Source organism: Phacochoerus africanus, chromosome 12 (assembly GCF_016906955.1).
Source record: "Phacochoerus africanus isolate WHEZ1 chromosome 12, ROS_Pafr_v1, whole genome shotgun sequence".
NCBI lineage: Eukaryota > Metazoa > Chordata > Mammalia > Artiodactyla > Suidae > Phacochoerus > Phacochoerus africanus.
The window spans coordinates 62,991,225-63,009,177 of record NC_062555.1 but is presented as its reverse complement, the minus strand read 5'-3'; the positions used below and the strand labels follow the sequence as shown (position 1 = coordinate 63,009,177).

Below are 17,953 nucleotides of genomic sequence, written 5' to 3'. Positions count from 1 at the left end.
TTGAGAGTCTTACAACTTATTTCTTCCTAAGAGCTTGCTTTTCCAATTGAAATTGAGGGTGGGGACTGGCAGAAATAGTTTTTTGTGGATATTTTTCTCTTTCTCCTTGAAATAATAATTTTCCAATAATTATTGGAATACTGATAAAACCCCCTTAAGCTTCACTTATTATCCCAGGTTCCAGTGTCCTCATTTACAAATGGGAAGTGGGTTTCTTTCTGACTACAAAATTCTGATTCCAAGAATATTTTCTCCATTTGGACTTTCTCTAATTACCAGTAGAGGGAGTTTGTTGTCCTTATATTATTTCCTAATAAACCCAAATTTTGAGTGACATAGGAATGAAAATCCATCTGTGTATTTAATAGTGTACATTTTTCACATGTAGATTAATTCATCTTGTGTTAATGATCGTTTATATATTTCACATCTTTACCTTAAATATAGGTGCCTATCAGAAATCATGTCCATTTTACACATGTATCTTAAAGCTGTAGAAATTAAGCTTTAATTGAAAATAATTTATGTGGGAGTTCTCGCTGTGGTGCAGTGGGATTGGTGGCATCTCAGCTGCATCAAGACAGGTTCAATCCCCTGCCTGGCACCATGGGTTGAAGGATCCAGCATTGCCACAGCTGTGGTGTTAGGCCACCATCTGTGGCTTGGATCTGATCCCTGGCTGGGGAACTCCGTATGCTGAGGGGTGGCCAAAAAAGAAAAAAAATAATAATTATTTGTATACTAGACCAGTAAATCTTAACTGTTATACCACTTTTGTACCTGGTCCACAAACCTTAATGATATTAAAGAAATATAAAGTAGTGTATATTAATGCAGCTATTTATTTGAAATGAATAAGCTCATCAAATAAGAAATGGTCATTTTTAAATGGCCCTTTGAGTTCAGTTAATTCCTTAAATGGTATTTAAAAGATGCTGTGCATTAGCCTATTATAACTCTTAAGCCCTTACTTTAAAATGTCCTAGTGGGTTAAGGATCCCGTGTTTTCACCGCTGTGGCTCTGGTCCCTGCTGTGGTACAGGTTTGATCCCTGGCCCGGGAACCTCTGCATGCCATAGGCACAGCCAAATAAATAAATAAAATGAGAAGTTTAGTCAAGGTATATTTCGTACTAATAAACTTTGATAACACAATCATGTAATGATAAAATTAAGCAAGATTTTACAACTTTTTTAACAACAGAGGAATTGATAATGCTCTTATTTGGAGCCGAATCTTTTTGTTCTTGAAAGTTTTTTGATTTTAAGGATAAAAGTGTGCTTTCTTTTGGCATATTGGGGTATCATCAGTAAACTTCGCCGAAAGTACTTGTTGCTAGGACTATAAAAAGGTAAAGTGTGTGCTTTCAGAGCTCGGACTATACATCCTTAAGCTAGTTTTGTGCTTAAATAATTTGTAAAGAGCATTTATAAAGTTTGGTTTTCTCAATTTCAAAATGTTTAAGAAAGAAGTAAGAAGATAGAGGAAATCATAGTTGGAAAGTAATCACTTAAAATAAGACAGTATACAGATGAAAAGAAAAAACCAAAAATAATTTTTTTTGATACCTCTGGAGATTATTAATGAGTCAGCGCATACCTCTGAGATCCTCTTATGACATATTTTGATTTTCTGTTTGTCTAGATCAGGACCAGGCAGAACATCTTAAGTATTGCACTTGCCCGTCATTTCCTATTTACCGTGTGAAGGGGTTGGTGAATTTATCATAGAGGAGAATGCTGCACCATTGGAGGGAAAAAATGCTCAGGTTTCAGCTTCCCAGGACTAGGCAGATTTGGGATGAACTGCTGAAAGAATTCACTAGTTCTGGCTGGCAGCTGTGGATTTTGTTGTAAGGAGTGGGCATAGTGCAGCTTACAGGTCAGATGTTGCTGACTGCTTTATTTAAACTTTGAAGGTACAGAAGGTAAAGTTGGAAATACAAATAAAAGCTAAATGCTGAAGGTATGTCCACAATTCTGAATTGTGACATGATGCATCTGTTTATTTTTCAGTTTTGTAAGAAAATTGAGTTTTTAATCATTTTTATATTTCAGTATCATTTTCTCAATGTAGATTATATACTAGTTCTTTAAAAGATAGCTCTATTTTTGGACTGATGTCCTACATTCAGTCTGAGGGAGGCATTTTTAAAATTTCAGAGCTATGTTGCGCTATGTTGAGAATGTTTAATCTTTCACAGTAATGTCAACAAAAGATACAAAGACAAGTACTCTGAGGCTCTACCTGTATTAGTGTTTGATTGTATTTGGAAGCTAAATTGTAAATGTCACTTTAGGAGTAACCATTAATATTAATCCACCTGTCCTGTCAGCAAGGGACTATGTTGGTAAATAAGAGACTAGAAATGAAGGTATGATGTATGTTTTCATATTAAAACATCTGTAATAGTGTTTTGGGTCAGTGATTTGTATTTATATAAAGTCCAAATAAATGTCATTCAAAATGATAATTTGTTTTATACAAAAAGTCAAATCTGCAGGGCTGTGGTCTGGTGGAGAGAACCACAGACGGGCTTGTTTAAGTGGAAAGAGTTGGGCTGATATTTGCATAATCTTCATCAGGAACTTGCATGGATGTACTTTCTTGTCTATAAAACGTGTAAATATACCAGTTGGGCTATCGTGTCTTTTCTAACATGAATTTTCTTTTTACTCTTTTTAGTGTCACGATGACCCGGTAAGTTATGTCCTAGTAGCTGAAAATAATGTGATTCTTCTTTTCTTTTTTACAGTTTGAATTATTTTACAGCCAGCATTTCAGTGGAAGGAAACTTACATGGTTACATTATCTTTGTACAGGTAAAATGCATTTAATTATTTCTACTTTAATGAATTTATCTGATATGAGTATGTTAAATATTTGGAAGAGATTTCCTATAGCATAATTATAATTTTTTTCTCTAATTATAGTTTTTAACCTTTTCTTCTTCATTTACCTTTTTAGTCACCATTACAACAACTAATAATGAAATTCATAGGCAGGACCTTTATTAGTCTTTTATAATTATACTGCTTATAAAGGGCTTCTAAATTTAACTTTTTTTTTTAGGGCCACACCCTCGGCATATGGAAGTTCCCAGGCTAGGGGTCAAATTGGAGCTGCAGCTGCCGGCAGTGCCACATCCTTAACCCACTGGGTGAGGCCAGGGATTGAACCCACATCCTCATGGATACCAGTGGGGTTGTTACCGCTGAGCCACAATGGGAACTCTGAGTTTCGGAATTTGTGTAATAGCTTACTGTATTTCTATAACAAACCACTTTTTATAGATACTAGGAATTTTATTTAGAAACCTGTACTTGATGAGTCAGATACTCCTAAAAACCTATTCTCTCTAGATATTTCAGATAGCCTTAGAAATTTCATTAACTCTTAGAGCCTCACAAAGAAACCTAACCATTTCATTTTTATTTGTGGTACCAGAGTGAACTGCAGTAATAAATGCTTTTTCCGGAATGACCCAATTAACTTCCAGTACTTTCCAGTTTTAGAGAAGTTTAATCAAAACCTAATCGTGGAGTTCCCGTCGTGGCGCAGTGGTTAACAAATCCGACTAGGAACCATGAGGTTGCGGGTTCGGTCCCTGCCCTTGCTCAGTGGGTTAACGATCCGGCGTTGCCGTGAGCTGTGGTGTAGGTTGCAGACGCGGCTCGGATCCCTTGGATCCCGAGTTGCTGTGGCTCTGGCGTAGGCTGGTGGCTACAGCTCCGATTCAACCCCTAGCCTGGGAACCTCCATATGCCGCAGGAGCGGCCCAAGAAATAGCAACAACAACAACAACAAAAAAGACAAAAGACAAAAAAAAAAAAACCTAATGGTTTCCTTAGCTTCTTCCTGAAGCAGTGAGGTCTACTTACTGGAAAGCAGGATGAAAACCTTGAGTGACTGAAGACTGTATGCAGTTGCTCTAAGCTGCCTGAGGACGTCAGCCAAAGCACACACTCAGGTTTTCTCTCCTTTTCCCAAAGCTATGCTTTGAAAAGTGCACTGAATCAACTGTCCCTTTGTATAAGGAGGAAAGGATATTCGTGTATGTTCACGTCTCTTAGAAATAGTACAAGAAACTCTAATAGTTGCCATGCTTTTATTAGAAAATCCACTCACCTAAGAGAAATTTCATATTAGTAGTTTCTCTTAAGTACTATTTATTTGACTACTTACATATACATTATATATGTGTGTGTATTTATTTATTTATTTATTTTGCTTTTTAGGGCCGCACCCCATGGCATATGGAGGTTTCCAGGCTAGGGGTCTAATCAGAGCTGCAGCTGCCAGCCTACACCACAGCCACAGCAATGCAGGATGCAAGCCGTGCCTGCGACCTACACCACAGCTCATGGCAACGCTGCATCCTTAACCCATGGAGTGAGGCCAGGAGTGAGGCTGGGGATCGAACCCTCAACCTCTTGGTTCCTAGTCAGATTTGTTTCCACTGCGCCATGATGGGAACTTCTAAATTTACTTTACTTCCCCTAAATATCTATCTTGGAGAGTATAAACTCTCTTTGCTTATTTTTCTTACCTCAGCAATAATCAGTCTGTCTCCTAAAGTAATTTTAATGAGGGACTCACTTTTTCGATGTTTGACAACTAGTATATCTAGGAAGAAAGAATAAAAACTATGTAATTGGAATTTGGTCTGAAAACTGTTACCAGTAACACCCAAATAGGAAAGAGATCAAGTCTCTTTCTCTGTTTTTGAACTACACTAAATTCCCAAGCTGGTCCATAATAATTACCAAGTTTGGGGAGCTCTTTTGTTTGCTTGTGTTTTCTTGTTTTAGTGTTATGTCTATGTATCTAAGTTAACATCAAAGAGTTTCTTCCTTTGGAAAGGAGACGTTAACCTTGTAAGTTTGTTTCTGTTTTGAATCACTGAAAATATCTGTGCGCTAACAGTGAAACTGCTGGGTAAATTTTGTTTTGGGGTTTTTTTTTTTTTGTCTTTTTGCCATCTCTTGGGCTGCTCCCCTGGCATATGGAGGTTCCCAGGCTAGGGGTCCAATCGGAGCTGCAGCCACCAGCCTATGCCAGAGCCACAGCAACGCGGGATCCAAGCCGAGTCTGTGACCTACACCACAGCTCACGGCAACGCCAGATCCTTAACCCACTGAGCAAGGCCAGGGATCAAACTTGCAACCTCATGGTCCCTAGTCGGATTCGTTAACCACTACCCCACGACGGGAAATCCCCGGTAGTGATTCTTTTTTGTCATTGACTGAATTTTTCTCATTGTTGATTTCAGGTACTTTAACAGCTAAATTTGTGAGGGGCTTTAATATTATCTAACATCTGGTTCCTATTCAGACATCCCCAACTGTCCCCCAAATGACACCAGTACCTGTTTTATTTTTTTGTGTTTTTAGGTCTGCACCCACGGCTTATGGAAGTTCCCAGGCTAGGGGTTGAATTGAAGCTCTAGCTGCCAGCCTACACCACAGCCACAGCAACTCAGGATCCAAGCCTTATCTTCGACCTACACCACTGCTCAGGGCAACGCCAGATCCTTTAACCCACTGAGCGAGACCAGGGATCGAACCCGAGTTCTCATGGTTACTATTTGGGTTCTTAACCTGCTGAGCCACAACAGGAACTCTCACTAATATCTGTTTTACTGTAATCAAAGGCCACTAATCGCATTTGGCTTTAGTGTCTTTTCACTTCCTTTCTCCACGCACTTCCCACCCCCGCCCACCTTCACCCTTTGGCCTTCTTCACATGCTCTTTTGAAAAGAACAGGCCAGTTGCCTTACAGAACATCCAACATTTGGGATTTGTCAGGTGATTTACTTATGAGGTATCTTGTTTTCATCTCGAGAACACTCCTTGCATGTTCTTGCTGCGTTACATCAGAAGGTGTGTGGTGCCCACTACAGAGAAGGGAAGGGGGGGCACTTGGTTACGGTAATGTCACCACTGGGCGGACTCTCTCCCCTTTTCAGTTAGAACATGATCTAGGGTGATACTCAGGGCCCAGGCGAATACCCTCTCCCAGGAGCAACCCCACCCGCTGCTTATAACGTCCACTAGTGCGTCAGTTACCTGGTTGCTGGTAGCAAATCGGTGATGCCGGGTCAGGCACTCGGCGCTGGGGTGCTGGCGTTCTTCGGTGCAGAGACTGCGCTGCTGACCGGCAGTGGGGGGTCACTGCCATGGAAGTCTGGTGGGAATTCTGCCTGCTCGTCGTTTCTGGCTGTTGTTAATACCACTTGCATTGTGGTTGGCTTATTCTTTTAAAGTATGTTTGTATCAGGTGTTTTATTCTGGTTTGGAGTTTCCTAGAGTTTGTCAACCTATTCTGAAGGTTTTATGACCTCTTTTGTCATTTTCCTTTTCTGTTTACATGGCAGTAATTAAGGGTGTCATCCAGATTTGGGGTTTCCTTCCCTGCCCCAGATGTTCCTCCGTCCTTTCCTCAGTCTTATGGGCTTTGAACTGACTAATAAGAGTGTTGCTGAAAACAGTGGGAAGAGGTCCATGTACCCCGATACTGAAATTTATTGCAAGATAGAAATAAAAAGGTGTAATACAAAACTAACAAGGGTTCCTCTTTTTAAGGGTTGCAGGGTAGCCCTGCTCTGGGTGAATGACGCTTTGACCCCTTACTTCCATGGTGTCTAATGCTTGTTGGGTTCTGCTTCCAGACCCATGGCAGTACCTTGCAGTGTCTGTGACAGACAGGCAGTGGGCATTATTTTACACTTGTTCCTGAGATATGATTAAGCAGCCGCTGCACAAATGGTACAAATGCCTGGGACTTCTGGCTCTCCCCATGGTCCCTGAACTTTACAGTGTTGAGATGAGGCCTGTTAAGTGTTCTTTTATACTATTTGTTAGGAAGACAGTCCTAATGATAGCGTTCTCCTTAAACTCTGCATGCGTCCGGTATTCCAGTTAATACATTAACCCTCCTCTTGTGAAAATTCAGATTAGGAAATTTTTCTCTAGGTGTTCCTATCCAGATCATTTTGAAAAATATTTCTGAATATGAGGTTTTTTTTAAATTGAGGCATAATGCAAATTAGAATAGATATTTGTGTGGTAATAAGTTGGAAAATTGATTTATATTCTTTAAAATCTTTATATGAATTAAATATGGATTTTTGTTTGCTTGCTTGCTTTTTAGGGCCGCACCCGTGGCACATGGAGGTTCCCAGGCTAGGGGTCTAATCAGAGCTACAGCTACCGGCCTACGCCACAGCCCCAGCAATGCCAGATCCACGCTGCGTCTACGACCTACACCACAGCTCGTGGCAATGCCAGATCCTTATTAACCCACAGAGTGAGGCCAGGGATCAAACCCACAACCTCATGGTTCCTAGTCGGATTTATTTCCGCGGCGCCACGACAGGAACTCCAAATATGTATTATTAAAACCAATAAAAGAAGCATAAAGTCCTGATCAGAGTTACTAATTATCATACCAACGGAGAATGCAGCCTCTGGGGTAAGTTTATGTTGGATAACTTCCTTGAGTTAAAATGTAGAGCTTTATTTATTTATTTATTTTGCCATTTCTTGGGCCGCTCCTGCGGCATATGGAGGGTCCCAGGCTAGGGGTCTAATCAGCTGTAGCCACCAGCCTACACCAGAGCCACAGCAACACGGGATCCGAGCCGCGTCTGCGGCCTACACCACAGCTCACAGCAATGCTGGATCGTTAACCCACTGAGCAAGGGCAGGGATCGAACCCACAACCTCATGGTTCCTAGTCAGATTCGTTAACCACTGCGCCACGACAGGAACTCCAAAATATAGAGCTTTAAAACCAAATCTCATGCTGGTTTAGTTTATAAATTCATTACCAGTCAAGTAATGCAGAGTGTGTGTGTGTAAGAGAGAAAGAGAACTACAGACACTAAACCACAACTTCTCACTTTAGGAAGCTGTTCTTTGACTTGATTAACTGTTTTTTACATGTGACAAGTGCATACCTGTTTGACAAACGGTTCTTACAAGCTTCTTAGCGTGCTGCCCCCTGGGATGGGTAGAACTTGTCTTAATAACTCTCAGGGTAGTGAACAGTCCAGAACAGTTTTATTCTGTCAACTATTTCAACAAAGTAATAGATCTGCCTGTTCGTCTCTCCTCCCATTGGCATTTATTCCTAGAAAATTACTGGGAAGAAAAATACTATTTATGAGACAAAATAGCACTGTTCTGTTTTGGCAGAAATTATGGTTTAGACAGGGCTGCAGTAGAAGGTCCTCCTGTATGCTTGCACCTGCCTGGGATGGACCAGCTACAGACACACGGGAGGCAGTTGCTAGTAGCAGGCTGTCATGCTCTCCCTTCGTCTGTCCATTTGTCCTTCTAACCCCACTTTATGCCCAAGTCTCAGCCTTTCTATTAATATTTAAAGACATTGTTCAAGCCTACCTGTAATGTCTTGTTGGCTTCACTCTAATTTATACTACATCCTCAAAACTAACAGCCCTCCCTTCAACCCCCCCCCCCCCCCACAACAAACAGATTATTACATTGCTAGCAGGAATAGCTTTACAACAATTTATTCTTTTTTTTTTTTTTGGCTGTGCCCACAGCATGCAGAAGTTCCTGGGCCAGGGATCAAACCTATGCAACAACACCTGAGCCACAGCACTGACAATGCCAAATCTTTAACCCCCTAGGCCACCAGGGAACTCCTATAACAATTTAATAAGTTCTTGGTTCACTCTTTCAGAAGAAAATATATGGGGAAGAAAAAAACAAACAATTATCCCTCAAGTAATTTTGGAATATTTCTTTGAATGACCAGTTTGTCACAATTTTGTTTTAACTGTAGGTGAAGTTAAAATGAACTATTTGGGCAAACCATACGTAGCTATGGTTACAACATACCAAATGGCGGTTCTTCTTGCCTTTAACAACAGTGAAACCGTCAGCTATAAAGAGCTTCAAGACAGCACTCAGATGAACGAAAAGGAGCTGACCAAAACAATCAAATCGTTACTTGATGTGAAAATGATTAACCATGATTCAGAAAAGGTACGGGGTAATAGTTCAAGGAATTTAAACGTTATAAACATTAAAGCTTTTTCATGGGATGTCTGCAGTTTTAACAGTAGGTTAGAATTGTTAATGCTCTTTATACATTGAGAAGCACCGGAATCAGCTCCATCGCTTCGGGCTCCTTCCAGCCAAGAACTGGAAGCGTTCCAGAGAAGGCTCTGTGACTTGGTACTCTCGGGCCCTTTACAGTTTGACTTTATTTGTCCTATACTGTGACAGTTTACTGAAAAGAATTATTATTAAAGAATTGACATCAGAAGGATTCTGGTTATTTGAGGTTTTAAAACTGTAGTCTATCGTAAATCTTTCTGGTTTTTCTTTTTCATGTGTTTAGTTAATATTTAATTACATGGTTTTGTAATAGGAAACGATAGACTATTGATGCCTGTTTATAAGCATATTTAATATGTATAACTGCCTCTCAGGTGCTTTCACTCTCTTGTCCCTGAATTTCTGGACTCAGCTAACCCCCATATATTTTTTTTAGGGCTGCACTGGAAACATATGTAAGCTCCCAGGCTGGGGGTTGAATTGGAGCTGCAGCTGCCAGCCTACACCACAGCCTCAGCAGCATGGGATCCAAGCTCACGTCTGTGACCTACACCATACCGCAATACCAGATCCTTAACCCACTGAGTGAGGCTAGGGATTGAACCCTCATCCTCATGGATACTGAGCCACAACGGGAACTCTACCCTCATATATCTTTAATATCTGTCATGAGAATATAGCAAGCCTATATAGTATATTCTTTTTTCTTTATGACTTTTTTCCTGCAAGTTTTTGTTATCTCTTACTGAATGGTTAAAAAAGCAGCAGATATGGGCTAAATCTCCTGCTTCAAATTATTGTGCCTGAAAGACAAAAATTCTTGTGAATGATGTTTCGTTTTGGTTCATGGCCTACAACTTATTTCCTTATTTCTCTCTCTAGTTATTTTGCTAATAACATCTCTAGGGTTATGATGACTTTTGTAGCTTGTAACTGAATACCTTTAGGCATATATGGTGAAATTCAAATCCAGCTTTTCTTAGAGAAATAATTGATTTTTCTGACTTCAGAATCTTAATGAAACATTAAATTCTTAATATTAATGAAGGTTTTTAATTAAGGCAGTTAATTATGAGTAAATTTTTTTTTTTTTTGTCTTTTTAGCTATTTCTTGGGCCGCTCCCGTGGCGTATGGAGGTTCCCAGGCTAGGGGTCAAATCGGAGCTGTAGCTGCCAGCCTACGCCAGAGCCACAGCAATGCGGGATCCAAGCCGCGTCTGCAACCTACACCACAGCTCACGGCAACACCGGATCGTTAACCCACTGAGCAAAGGCAGGGACCGAACCCACAACCTCATGGTTCCTAGTCGGATTCGTTAACCACTGCGCCACGACGGGAACTCCTAAATGTTTTTTAAATTTAAAATTTAAGTTTAAATTGTTAAGCTTACTCAAGTGCTTAAAAAGTTAAGTATTTTTCTAAAGCATGTTATTTTTGCTGCCCAGGAGATAAACATTGATTGGTTATTTGCACAGTAAATTTTAATGTGACACTGGCATTCCTTAATGCTGTTTCTTTGGTTATTATTGAGAGTGCCGTCTGCCAGGTGCTGCTCAGTCCTGCTGGTGGAGACATTCCACTGTATGACATGAGTGGCTTTCTTGAGCCGGGTAGGACTGTTGTGGTTCTAAAGACTGGCTTGAGAAAAGGCCAGTCCCTGCTGGCGGGTGAGTGAACGTGCTTTGAGGGTTAATGGGGCACCGTAGGCCACGCTGCTGTGCGGCCAGAAACGGCAGCCTTCTGCTGTCAAGTTATTTTTAATTGGCATTTGGTTACTGCAGCATTCAAAAGAACGCATTTGGTTGTTTCGTTGTTCAAAATGTGCTAGAAAAATGATGAGCCTTGATATTTCATAAAAATTAAATGTGAAAATTTTGTTTCTTTAAGCTCTTGAGCCTTGGCTCTTGTCTTATCTGGTGGTAATATATTTAACAGATGGGCCAGAAAATAGCTTTTTTTCAAATTTAAACTGACAAAAATTCCATCAAGTGTAAAATCAGAAAAGAATGTATTTTCCTTTATTGTTTGATAGAAGACAATTATTTTTCTCTTAAATAATATTTATAATGTAAAAGGTTATGAAAGTTTAGTCTTTTTTGCCTGGTCATTATTTAATTTCATGGCATATTATTTGCAGCAATTGTTATTTAATGATTTTATTTTTTAATAAATTGTTTTTAATTGTAGGAAGACATTGATGCAGAGTCTTCATTTTCATTAAATATGAACTTCAGCAGTAAAAGAACAAAGTTTAAAATTACTACATCAATGCAGAAGGACACACCACAGGTAAGTGTTTTCTGATATCATTTTTGGGGGAATATTTAAGCATTGGACTGAATGAGTGGTAACATTGAGATAAATGCAAAACTGCACATCAAAATTATGGTACATCTGGAGGAGTTCCCATTGCAGCTCAGCAAAAACAAACCTGACTAGTATCCATGAGGATGTGGGTTTGTTCTCTGGCTTCGCCCAGCGGGTTAAGGATCCGATGTTGCCCTGAGCTATGGTGTAGGTCGCAGACACAGCTCGAATCTGGCTGTGGCATTGCTGTGGCTGTGGCTTAGGCCGGCAGCTGTAGCTCTGATTTGACTCCTAGCCTGGGAACTTCCATATGCCACAGGTACAGCCCTAAACAGCAAAAAAGCAAAAAAAAAAAAAAAAAAAAAATTAGGATACATCTTCTCTGGTTTATTCTTTGCATTTTCTAACCTTACAAATAGTGTTTTAGATTCTAACAATAGTAGTGCAATGAGTATCTTAGGAAGAAGTGTCATAGTTGAGTCATATTTGCTCTTTTGGTTTTGTTTTTTCTCCCAGTTGTATTGAGATATAAATGGTAGAGGCACTGTACAAGGTGTACAGTATAATTATTTACCTTCATACCCCATGAAATGATAGTCACAGTAAGTAGAGCGGGGATCTGCTGTCTCACACGGACATAGAGCAAAACTTAACAGCGTTCACACAGAACACACAGGAGCAAGGATTTTTTTAACGCAATGAATTTTATTATAATTAACAACCATCATCACGACCCAGTTTTCCAACGCAGGAGATGTCAGGCCTCTCCAGGAGCTTACTCCCCTCTGGGTTTGGGGTGGAAACGTTGGAAAGCAGCATTAATCATACGTGTCGTGTGCGTTACATCTCTAGTGCTCATTTATCCCAGAACCGGGAGTTTGTACTTTCTCACTGCTTTCATCCAGTTCTCCCTCCCCCACCCCCCGGCCCCTGCCTCCGGTAACCACAAATCTGACCTCTTTTTCTGTGAGTTTGTTTGTTTTTGAGGTGTAATTGGCACTGTGTTAATTGCTGTTATACAACATAGTGATTCAGTATTTTTATACATTTCACAGTGATCACCATGGCAAGTCTAGTTTCAGTGTCACCACGCAAAGATATTACATAATTATTGGCTGAATTCCCCCACACTGTACATTTCATATCATGACTCATTTATTTGCAGCTGGAAGTTTATACCTCTTAATCTCCCTCACCTATTTTTTACTCCTCCCCTTCCCTTCTGGCAACCATGTGTTTATTATCTGTATCTTTAGCTCTATTTCTGTTTTGCTACGTTTGTTCATTTGTTTCTTTAGATTGCACGTATACTTTAAATCACACAGTATTTGTCTTTCTCTGTCTGACTTACTTCACTTAGCATAATATCCTCTCGGTCCATGTATGTTGTCACAAATAGCAAGATATCATTCTTTTTTTTTTTTTGTCTTTTGTCTTTTGTTGTTGTTGTAGTTGCTATTTTTTGGGCCGCTCCCGAGGCATATGGAGGTTCCCAGGCTAGGGGTCGAATTGGAGCTATAGCCACCAGCCTACGCCAGAGCCACAGCAACGCAGGATCTGAGCCGCGTCTGCAACCTACACCACAGCTCACGGCAACGCCGGATCCTTAACCCACTGAGCAAGGGCAGGGACCGAACCCGCCACCTCATGGTTCCTAGTCGGATTCGTTAACCACTGCACCACGACGGGAACTCCACGATGTCATTCTTTCTTATGGCCGAGTACTATTCCATTGTACATATATATATACCACATCTTCTTTCTCCGTTCTTCTATTGATAGGCACTCAAGTCACTTCCATATCTTTGCTATTGTAAATAATGCCACAGTGAACCTAGTCATGTTTGCTGTTAAACTACATGGTTTTGTTTTGTATTTTTCTCTAAAATTTCTACCTTGAATAGTAACGTCATCTCATATTTTTCATTTCTAAAAAAGGGAAACTTTTGCAACACATTTCTTTCAAATAAAATTGTTGAAAATGCTTCCCAAACTCTCCTGTGCAAACGAACCATGTGGGGATTGTTTTAAAATTCAGATTGTGAATGAGTAGGTCAGGAGTGGGTCTGACACCGGATGAGCCAGTTTGCACAGTGAACATCTGTTTGTTCCATCTTAGCAGCGATGACTATTGTGGGGTGGCCTGTTGGCATGTCACTGAAGTGTCCGGCTTGCCTCCGCTGTGCCACTCTGTCCTTGGGCTCGGGGCAGGGTGTAAAGGTTTAAGAGATGTCAGGTCTCTCCAGGAATTTATTCCCCTATGGGAGTCAAGTGTTAATTGCTATTACATTTAAATCCTAAAATGCTCAAGATCTCATTTTCCTATAGGCAAATGAATAATAGTTTGTAATATGGATTGTATTTTATCTTAAAAAACTGTTACGGGATCCCTATTAATGTGCGTTGCCTGCTTCTCTGCTCTCCCTCCACTGTCTGTCGTTGAGCTCCATGGAGAGAGGCCCTTCTGGCCCATCCTTGCTGGCTTCTCTGCTTGAGTCACATGGGGCCTCCACAGCTCTTGCCGCTGAAGCCCGACCCAGTATGCACTTGGAGCCAGTTACTAAAGTCTGCGAGCTCTGTGGTATACATCTTCACTCACTGATAAGACAACCGTCTTGGAAATGCTGCTGCTCTGTGCCACTTAGGTTCTGCTTTAAAGACTGTTTGCACTGCGTACAGTTTATACAATAGCGTTCATAAAAAGAAAATAACTCTGAGTTCCCTGGTAGCTCACTTCACAGCTGTGACATGGGTTGGATCTTTGGCCTGGGAACTTCCACATGCCCCAGGCACAGCCAGAAACAAACAAAAGTTTCAAAACTTAAAAAATAACCTTCTAACTTTAACCCAAGAAATTATATATAGCTCACTCTAGATAGTTTGGTGATGGTTATGTTTTTTGGGCACATAACTGTGTAATTGGAGTTTCAGTATTGATTGGAGTTTTATTTAAAGTCACAAAGAAAAGGAATTAAAAACAAGTACAGTGACTTAATGTCTCATTTGCTTTTTTTTTCCCTCGCAAAACAGGAAATGGAACAGACGAGAAGTGCTGTTGATGAAGACCGGAAAATGTATCTCCAAGCTGCTATAGTGCGAATCATGAAAGCGCGGAAAGTTCTTCGGCATAATGCCCTTATTCAAGAGGTAATGCCCTTATGCCAGAGGGGACTGGGGTCAGGAATGCTTCTTTGTGAAGATGCTACAGAAATAATGACCCCCAGATAGCACAAAGGCACTTGCTGAGCACAGCGCCCACGTATGATGTCCGTCCTCAGTCCCGTTTGAGTGCAGAACCTCGCCCGTCCTGCCTTCCGTCCAGTCACTGAGGCCGGACCCAGCACCTGCTCGCGCATCCCCTGAACGTCTGTGTGCCTCGAGCGCTGGGCTGGTCACGGAGGGCACAGAGCAGCTCGGGAGGTTCAGGCTGTGACGGGGAAGAAATGCATCACTGAACTAACACGGGAGGAAGTATAAAATTACACCAACGTGCCATGAAGCGAGGGTACGCGGCTGTGAGACCGTGTGAAGGCCTTGACTCGAGAGCTTTCCTGAGCAAGGGCTACGTCCACACAGAGCCGACAGTCGGGGTCACATGGCAGCCTGAGGGCGCGTATGCCTGTTTAGATCGATTAATCAGTTCATAGTTTAAGTTAGCTGTGTCGGAATATTGCTAGGTTTTGCTGTATCTGTGTTCTTTTTTTGGGGGGGGGGGGGGGGGGGGGAGACGACCGCGCCTACGGCATGTGGAAGTTCCCAGGCCAGGGATCGAACCCCCTGCCACAGCAGTGACAATGCAGGATCCTTAACCCGCGGTGCCACAAGGGAACTCCCTCTGGGTTCTTCACACCATGAACAGCAGGCTTTTTCCTTAGTTGAGGTAAAAGTTCTTTCCGGTCATCCGGTCAGAACCGAACCAGTTGCGCCAGTGCTCCCCCTGGTGGCAACAGCGCTGTGCCGCCCTAACACCCGCCTCTCTCTTGCCAGGTGATTAGCCAGTCGAGAGCTCGGTTTAACCCTAGCATCAGCATGATTAAGAAGTGCATCGAGGTCCTGATAGACAAACAGTACATCGAGCGCAGCCAGGCCTCCGCAGACGAGTACAGCTACGTGGCCTGAGGCCGCCTCCAGTGTGGTGTGAGGTCATTGCCGTCGCCGTCCGGTGTGTTCCCGTGGGAGAAGGCAGGCCTGTGCCTCCGTAATTTGGTCATTTGGCAGCCCCTGTTCTTCTGCTGTTTACAACATCACCAGTGCCACGTCATGAGCGTCAGAGAAAATGCTTAGAGATATTTCAAGCTCATGTCATTACGACATTTCTTAAAACTTTATTAAAAACGAATGAGTGAAGTATTGCTGAAATGTGGAAATTTGGTTGGGTACCATGCTTTTTCTCCCCTTCACGTTTGCAGTTGATGTGTTTTTTTTTTTTAATGTATCTTAAAGGACATAAGATAAAAAAACTTAAATATTGTAATATGACAGATAACCTAATAATTGTATCTACATTAAAATGACAAACATGATATTGCTGCTTGTCAAATAAAAAAATAAAGAAATAGAATGCCTTTTTTATGTGGATGGAGTATGACAAAATCATACATACAATCGTTCATTTATGAGTCCTTAAAGCAGCTCATGCAGCTTTAGCTGCATTTGTATCCCATCGGTTTAATTCACTTGTACTCCTGTTTCAATCCTACACAAAAAACGTCGAGATTATTGTTTTTGGTTTTTTAGGGCCGCACCTGCGGCGTATGGAGGTTCCCAGGCTAGGGGTCTAATCGGAACTACAGCTGCCGGTCTATACCACAGCCACAGCAACGCCAGATCCTTAATCCACTGAGCGAGGCCAGGAACCGAACCCGCCACCTCATGGTTCCTAGTTGGGTTTGTGTCCACTGCGCCATGATGGGACCTCGAGGTTATTGTTCTTGATTGCAGCCAAATGCATTCAGTCACAGAAAGTTTTATGTGCTAGAGCTGCATCGGCCATGAGCGTTTTGAAGAGTGAGGATTTGATTCTGTCCAGAGTTAGTGATGGTATGCACCTCACTAGCAAGAGTGAGGGGAATATGTGTGACCTCAGGGCTGGTGTAAAAAGAGCTGTCACTCAGAGGTCATCTATCTTCTGTTTCCATAATCCATCAGTTCTGGTGGAGACTAAGGCCCGGCCCTGCTGTCTTCCCTCCCTCCTCCCCTGGGCTGTAGGGACCCTGCAGTACCAGCGTGGTCCTGCCAACCCCACCCGCTTGGGACTCTCCCACCCTGACGCTAGATTCACTCTCCTGCGTCACAGTGTCCTCGGCAATGCATAACCTAAATACCTTTCATTTTAAGTCTATTCAACGCAGTACACCAGGTGCCAGTTACACAGACGTGATACATATTTTATTATTTGTATCAACATCTGTAGTGGAATAGTCTAGTCTTATCACATCTACTGTCTACCCTTCCCCCATCACCACCCACACACAATTTTTTTAAGCTAGGATACTTTAAAGCTTATCCTACACGAATCATTTCACTTGCAGGGCTTCACCTGCAGGGCTTCACCGTGCAGCTCTAACAGCAAAGGCTGTAAACACACACACACACAACCACAGTTACATTACACTTCACAAATAGTCATTACTTAATACCATCTAATATATGGTCCCTACTCAAATTTGTCGCAAAAAATAGTTTTTTCAGTTGGTTTGTTTGTGCTTTTTCTAACTCATGTCTCTGAAGTGTTTAAAAAAAAAAAAATCTACTGAGTTTTTTTTAATGACGTCTATACTGTTATTTCTCATTTTCCCTTTCTCCCCAGAGAGGAAATAATGGCAAATCGTATAATACTGTACATCCACTGTCAAAAAAAAAAAAAAAAAAAGACCTTTGTTTTGATAACTTGATAAAGTTTTCCAAATTGATTCCTTTTTTCTTAAATATTTATAAATGTTAAATTAAGTTTTAGCCTGATATCTAATTGTCAAAAAAAATACATTGAAAAATGGATGAAATACTATGCTGAGGTTGACGGAAATGACTGATGGGAGTGTTTTGTTTGGCTTTTAGGACCGCACCTGCAACATATAGAAGCTCCCAGGCTAGAGATCAAATCAGAGCTGCAACTGCAGGCCTACACCACAGCCACAGCAATGCCAGATCCAAGCCACATCTGCAACCTACACGAGAGCTCACAGCAATGCTGAATCCTTAACCCACTGAGCGAGGCCAGCGATCAGACCTGCATCCTCATGGATACTAGGTGGGTTCATACCCCACTGAGCCACAACGGGAACTTCTAACTTAGGGTATTTTTGATGAAAAAGAAGTTATTAATTTGAGGTAGTCAAGTTTATTAGTATTTTGTTTTATCATTAGAGATTCTTGGGTCTTATTTTTAAAATAAAATTTTCTTTTGAGCTAATTTTAAATGTTGCTGGCTTCCCCACCCAGTTTCCATTTTCCCTGCTGTGACCCTACATCACCGCGCGGCAGTGTTACAACGAGGACATCAGCCCGACACAGGGCGTCACTGTGAACTGATCTCCAGACTCTGCTGGGAGCGTG

The 17,953-nt window shown here is 41.5% G+C and overlaps 1 protein-coding gene and 1 long non-coding RNA gene across 5 annotated transcripts in view; one reads left to right on the top strand and one right to left on the bottom strand.

Moving 5' to 3' along the window:
• The window catches only part of CUL2 (cullin 2), a 127,305-nt gene extending 111,349 nt beyond the window's left edge, over positions 1 to 15,956 (top strand). For all 4 annotated transcript variants that reach the window (XM_047754750.1, XM_047754749.1, XM_047754748.1 and 1 more), the window contains exons 17-21: positions 2,756 to 2,822; positions 8,813 to 9,015; positions 11,279 to 11,380; positions 14,429 to 14,545; positions 15,386 to 15,956. In XM_047754750.1, coding sequence (XP_047610706.1) covers positions 2,756 to 2,822; positions 8,813 to 9,015; positions 11,279 to 11,380; positions 14,429 to 14,545; positions 15,386 to 15,517 — 621 coding nt within the window. In that variant the 3' untranslated portion in view covers positions 15,518 to 15,956. The remainder of the gene's footprint in view (positions 1 to 2,755; positions 2,823 to 8,812; positions 9,016 to 11,278; positions 11,381 to 14,428; positions 14,546 to 15,385) is intronic.
• The window catches only part of LOC125112548 (uncharacterized), an 80,774-nt gene that overhangs the window by 30,413 nt on the left and 32,408 nt on the right, over positions 1 to 17,953 (bottom strand). The gene's annotated exons all lie outside the window — the stretch shown is intronic.